This window comes from Brassica napus, chromosome C8 (genome assembly GCF_020379485.1).
Source record: "Brassica napus cultivar Da-Ae chromosome C8, Da-Ae, whole genome shotgun sequence".
Lineage (NCBI taxonomy): Eukaryota > Viridiplantae > Streptophyta > Magnoliopsida > Brassicales > Brassicaceae > Brassica > Brassica napus.
Genome location: NC_063451.1, coordinates 1741273 through 1748186, shown reverse-complemented (window position 1 = coordinate 1748186; position 6914 = coordinate 1741273). Strand labels below are relative to the sequence as shown.

At 37.2% G+C, this 6914-nt stretch overlaps 1 protein-coding gene across 1 annotated transcript; it reads left to right on the top strand.

Moving 5' to 3' along the window:
• Positions 1 to 1428: 1428 nt before the first annotated feature.
• Positions 1429 to 6611, top strand: LOC125591529 (zinc finger BED domain-containing protein RICESLEEPER 2-like). The gene is made up of 6 exons (XM_048765922.1): positions 1429 to 1461; positions 1548 to 1765; positions 4322 to 4346; positions 4452 to 6029; positions 6114 to 6432; positions 6514 to 6611. Exons 1-6 carry the CDS (start codon positions 1429 to 1431, stop codon positions 6609 to 6611), a joined length of 2271 nt encoding a protein of 756 aa, XP_048621879.1.
• The last annotated feature ends 303 nt before the right edge of the window (positions 6612 to 6914 follow it).

Below are 6914 nucleotides of genomic sequence, written 5' to 3'. Positions count from 1 at the left end.
TATATATTTTAGTTATTTTTTAATATGTCTAATATTTTGTACAAGATATCTTAGTGAAAGAAAGGTAAAAGGCCTCTTAACATTTTTGAACAAAATATCAAAAATACATAATATTAAACTTGAACAATAGAAAAATGTCCACTTAAGTTTAAAAATTAAAAATAATTTATATAACAAAATTTTAAAAATAATTCAAAGTTTTAAGTATATTTAAGATCGCATAATAATAAATATTTTATTATTTATATTATAGTAAGATACTAGTTTATTAAACATATGATAAATAAAAAACATATTAATGTATTTATATAAATCAGAAAAAAATATCACCAAAATTTTGAAATTGGATAAAATGAAGAAAAATAGTAGTTTATATAATTTCAAATTTGTAGTAATATTTCAAAAAGTTACTTTTATCTAGTTGTTAGTGTGTCCCTTTAAAAGGGTATCACAACACGGTATGAGTCCCGAAATGAACATTTTTTTTTTTTTTACAAATATATATATATCAAAACAACGTAGTCTTATTTTGTTAATGGTTGACTAACTTTTGTTAGAGTCAATGTAGATTTATGCACGTTTTAAGAAGTTAGAGCAGTTTTTTTAAAATTATAATAAAATTGAGATCGGTATTGGCACTGACCATTTGTTCGGGTCCTATTTGGCACGACTGAGAGTGTTGAGGTCGAAATTGACACTTTTCCTCGTATATCAAAACGACGTTGTTTTATCTTGTTAACGATTGACTAACTTCTATTAGAGTCAATGTATATTTAAACACGTTTTAAGAAGTTTGGGTAGCTTTTTTGAATTATAATTGAGTTAAAATCGTATTTGACACTAATCAATTTTTTGGGTCGTATTTGACACAACTTAAATTGTTGGATTCGAAATTAGCACTTTTCCCATACAAAGTAGAAGAGATTCTCTTCACGCGCTGTCAGGTCAACACCGCAGAGAAATGAGGAATCGCCGCGTCAGCACCGTCTCACCCGTCTTTAAAATGTCGTTTATGGATGTTCTGGGCTTTGGCGATTGGACTTGGTTGATTTATGCTTGGGTTTTGATAACTTTTGTTGGTTTTTTTTTAATTTTGGCCCATTGCAACCTCCTCTTTTTTAATATCATCTCTACTGGCGTAACACAAAATCAAGTAACGGAATCATTTATGCTCAAGCCATAAACTCAGCATTTAATCTCAGTAATTTCTTCTCCCACTACTTCTCATTTCACTAGAACCTTCGATCTCTTCGGATTCTTCAGGATTTGGATCCTATAAATATATAGGTGTTCTTGGCGTCATGGTTATCACAGAATCATTGATTTTCTCTACTTTCCGAGTTGAGGCCAGGACGTTGTGCTCGGATCGTTGTGACACGGCTGCACCGATTTTGGAAAGCTAGGAATGCTAAAAAGGAAGGTGAACTAATGGGTGTCGATATGCTTCTCTTGGATGATCAGGTCAGTTTTGTTTTGTTTTTTTTAACCTTTTTGTTCCTTGTGTCCTTGGAATCTAGCTTCTGATTACAAATATCATTATTTTGCAGTCTTATCTCATCCAAGCATGTGTTTCTGTCCATCGGCTGAACACATTCCGAGAACTTCTTCGTGAAGGAGCTATATATGAGCTTAGTGGATTTGATGTGACTAGAAGCAACAATCATTTCAAGCTTTGTGATTCTGTTGTGTCTATCCGGCTAAACGAGTTTACAAAGATGGTTGAAGTGCCCGCAGTTGCTAATCCGATGTCTACTGAGATGTTCAGGTTCTGATCTCTTGAGGAACTCATGGCGTTAGCTAACGTTCATCTTCCAGGTATGTCTTCATCTTTACTTTGTCCGTAGTTATGATCAACTCCCGCCGCTGGAAAATACCATTATGTGCTCCCAGGTATGTGTTTTTACCGGGACTGAGTCTTATCAAGACAACTTGCAATGACCATTCCCAGACACCTCAGCGCATTGTGTCAAACATCCATTGACAGGTAACAAACATATGTAGAAGCCTTTAAATTTCCTTAAGTACTATCTATATATGATTAGCTATATTTTTTTCTATTTTGCTTGTATATACAAGAGGTTGGTTTCCACCTCACACATTTACTTGATCAATGCATTAGTTTTGTGGCTTGATTATTAGTTAGCGTCGGGTTTGATCCTAAATATTTGGTTGGTAAAGAAGTTTAATTAAGATAGCTTTATACGTAAGTGAGACGAATGCTTCAAATTGTCAGACTAAAGCCAAAATCGCAGGCTCTTTGATGAGGAATGACATTGTCAAATACAAATAAATATATGCTTCTCTAAACTAGAGTTACATTACGCAAATAATATTCCTAATCACTGCCAATAAACCGTGTTTAAGTTTGTATCTAATTGAAAGATGTGATAATATTTCTTTTCAACATATATATTTACTTTCATTACGCATCATCATATTTACCAAAGATATAAATTATTTTGTATGGATTCTCTGCTTTGAACTCAGACTCTGTTTCCCTAGTTTAGGTGGTCAAATCCATTGCATTTGCAGGGTACAAGGAGACAAAGATGCACTTCTGATGCGCTCAGTGACCATAACAGAAAGTATTATCATATGACGGAGCAATCTGGTAAGTCGTTTTCCATAGTTTCCAAAAGACTTTCTTCAACGTAACAAACCATTGCTTTCATGTTGCTTTTTGTAGTGAAGACAAGTTAATGTTAAAGGCTACTTTGTGTGGTCGTTTATGGATCGATAGAGTGAGATTCTGGACTGTACTATGTAGACTATGCACACAATTTGGGACGGCAGGAGAAACAATCTGCCAAGTTTCCCTCCAAGCTCTTCGAGAAAGTCTCGATTCAGTCTAAGGTATAGTTGTAACTCTAGGAATTTGAAATACATGTATAATTGTAATCTTTTGTATTATAATTGCAAGTGTTTCTCCTAATAAGAATAACACATGTTACTTTTAATTTAAAATAAGCTATATCATTTTAAAATATTTAGTAAAATTGATAATATATTGTATAATTCTTTCGATTATTAACCCGCGGACCAAACCCTAGTAAATATATATAACACCAAGGATTACCGTAATTTATGTCAATTAGTTTGACATAAATGTTCGTTTGATAGAAAGTCAAAAATTTAGAGACTTAATATTAAATGTATTATTATTAAAGGATTTACGAGAGTGATGATACATGAACAAAGCTACAGACGCATTCTTATTACAGAAACAATGAAAAGTTCTTAGAAGGGTAAATACTCTTTTTTTTTTTTTTTTGGTTTCAGAGATTGAACATAACTTTGATAGCATTGCTTCCACAAGCACTGGTTTCAAAGGCATTTTCCACTTCCTTTTGACAGAAACCAAATCTGTGGGTTATGAGTGGCGTCACATCAATGTGATCAATCTTACCCCTTGTAAGGAACTCAAGACAAAAAGGCCATGTGTTCTTGTGCCTGAACACACCCACCACTAGAGATGTCAATTGGACACACTGTCTATTGGTTACCGATGTCCAAGCCCATTTGGACTAACCAAATTAGACCAATAAATAAAGTTGTCCAGTTGGTCGAAACCCAATAAACTCCAAATCCAATGGGCTTAAACCAAATGGACATGGGCGGCCCAATGTATAAAAAATCCTAGGGTTTCCAATGAAAATCACTCTCTTTTTTCGGCTCTCGTCTCTGCGACTCTCATCTCTGATTCCCGTTCTCTCTCGATGAAGTCGACTCACGGCGACTCTCCGTTCTCTCTCCCCTCGGCGTCTTAATCCTCTCTCTCTCTCTCTCTCGGCGTCTCGATCCGCCTCTCTCTCTCTCGGCGTCTCGATCATCTCTCTCTCTTTCTCGCGAGTCGCGACTCTCGATCCGATCTGCCTCTCTCGTATGTCTCTTCTCTCTGTCGCTCTGTGTAAACTGATTGTGCATGTTGATGAATTTTCTCTTCTCTGATTGTGTACAGCTTCTCAGTGACTCTCTCTCTCTCGGCGTCTCGATCCGCCTCTCTCTCTCTCTCGGCGTCTCGATCCGCCTCTCTCTCTCTCTCGGCGTCTCGATCATCTCTCTCTCTCTCGGCGTCTCGATCATATCTCTCTCTCGGCGTTCGGTGTGATGGGTTTCTCTGATTTGTTTCTCTGATGCGTTTGATTCAGTTTAGTTTTGATGGGTTTCTCTATATAGCTTGCGTTTGTATATAGCTTGATGGGTTTCTATGATTTGTTTGATGGGTTTCTCTATATAGCTTGCGTTTGTATATAGCTTGATGGGTTTCATCTGTTTATTTGGTTTCTGATTGTTACATCTCTGATTGTGTTTGTGTATTTAGTTCACTTGATGGGTTTGTGTATTTGGTTTCTGATTGTTACATACTTACTCGCTTTAGTTGTTTGTTCTCTTTTGTACTGTTTCTAGACCTTTAGTATCTAATGAATATCCTTTGTCTTGTTTGCTTTCAGATGGATATATTGAGTTTGAACAATGATGATGAGTATGCGAGTGAAGATGCAGGTTCAGAACAGGAAATGGACGAGAACAATCCTATTGTGGACGAGCCTCTCATGAGCACAGCCGAAGGGAAAGGTAAACACAAGCGTAGACACTCTAAGTGCTGGAACCACTTTACTATAGAAGGAGATAGGATGCCTGATGGGAAATTCAAATGTGTCTGCAACCACTGTAACCAGTTTTACTACCTAAACTTGCATAGAAGTGGAACCAATACTATGCTTCGCCACTCTGAACGCTGCCCCAAAACCCTTAGTAGTACTGTAGGTTGTAAGAAGATCGATCAGTTGGTGTTTCGAGATATGATTGATGTGGCTATTGTTGAGCATGATCTCCCTTACGCCTTTGTAGAGTTTAGAAGGGTTAGGGAAGCCTTGAAGTATGCCAACCCCACCATAGAATTCTGGTGTAGGAACACAGCAGTAGCCGATGTACTTAAGATATTTGAGGGGGAGAAAAGGAGACTTAAACAGGTGTTAAATGAGCTTCCGGGTAGAGTTTGTCTAACCACCGATCTGTGGAGAGCTATAACCATCGAGGGTTATCTCTGTCTCACTGTCCATTATATAGATGCTGAATGGAACCTTAGAGCTAAGATCCTTTCTTTTTGCGCCTTCCCTCCACCGCACACTGGTACTGCCATTTCCATGAAGATATTGGAGTTGCTAAAAGAATGGGGTCTGCTAAAGAAGGTCTTCACTATAACCGTGGACAATGCCTCTTCCAATGATAATATGCAAGGAGTAGTCAAGAGGCAGCTTAAGAAAGATTTAGTCTGTGGTGGAGAGTTCTTTCACATTAGGTGTGTTGCTCATATTTTAAACCTCATTGTACAAGATGGTTTAGCGGTGATAGGTGAGGCGTTAGAGAAGATCAGAGACAGTGTTAAGTATGTCCAGATAACTGAGTCTAGAGAGATATTGTTTCAAGGCTGTGTGGAGTCGGTTGGAGTTCGGAAGAAAGGGGATTTACTTTTGGATTGTCCCACGCTGTGGAACTCTACCTATCTCATGTTAACTAGAGCTCTTCACTATAAAGAGGCATTCAAGAATCTTGCAGAGATTGAGACAAGCTACCAGAGCTTACCTACAAAATCTGAGTGGTTAAGAGCTAACCTCATTTCTGGTTTGTTACAGCCATTCGATGAGATGACAAGGCTTGTTTCTGGCACCAAATACCCTACAGCGAATCTGTACTTCATGGAGGTGTGGAAAATTCAGACTTGGTTGAATACAAACGAGTTTCATGAAGATAGAGTGATCGCTGATATGGTGGATTCAATGAGGATGAAATTTGTGAAGTACTGGGAAGAGTACAGTGACATTTTGGCAATTGCAGCTGTGTTAGATCCTAGACTCAAGTTCAAGGTCTTGGAGTACTGCTACCACACTCTAGATCCAGCAACATGTAAATCCAAAACGGATTACATACGAAAAAAGGTGGTGAAGTTGTATGGAGTATACAAGAAGAATAGTAGTGCTCATAGTTCACAAGAAGTAGAAGAAGATGCTCTACCAGCTGGTTATGGTGTAAGTCATTTAAAACCAATGCTTTAGATGTGTATTTAAGTTATCTACCAGAAACTGATGCTTTAATAATCTCTTTCTTTGTAGGGCTTCTATGTGTTCTTCTCTCAACAAGCAGGAACAAGGACATCTGCTTTGGATTTGTATCTGAGTGAACCTGTGCTTGATATGGTGTCAAATTTAAAGTTAGATGTCCTTGAGTATTGGAGGGACAACGCAAACCGTTTTAAGGAGCTCTCTAGAATGGCAAGCGATGTCCTATCCATCCCAATAACAACGGTATCATCAGAGTCATCATTCAGTGCCGGAAGTAAGGTTCTCAGCAAATACAGGAACAAACTTCTCCCTTCAAATGTTCAAGCTTTAATCTGCACTAGAAACTGGCTCAGAGGTTTTGAAGTGATTGGTGAGTCTGTTGCATTTATAATCTGATGGGTTTGTGTATCTGATATGTGAAATTATTGATTGAACTTCTTGTTTTTGATAGCTGGATGCGATTTAGATGAGAAAGGTAAAGAAGATAAACAAGATACCAATGTGGAAGCAGAAGGAAGTGGAAGGAAGAAGAGGACCCGACTCAACTAAACCCTAAAGGTATAATCATTAATCTCACTTGAACTGATGTCTGTGATTACTGTCATGTTACTTTGTGTGATATGAATCTATAAAATGTTTGATGCCTTGTTGAGTAGTGTTTTATACATTGAACTGATGTTTGTGTGATATGTACTGTCATGTTACTTTGTTTGAACTGATGTTACTGTCATGTTTAAACCAATGTATTTTACTATCTGCTTGTGTGATAATTTATGTGTTTTAATTTGATAGGAGTGGCTGAGAAGATAAAGAAGAGAAGGGCAATCAAAACTTATGCTTTGGATTTTTTAT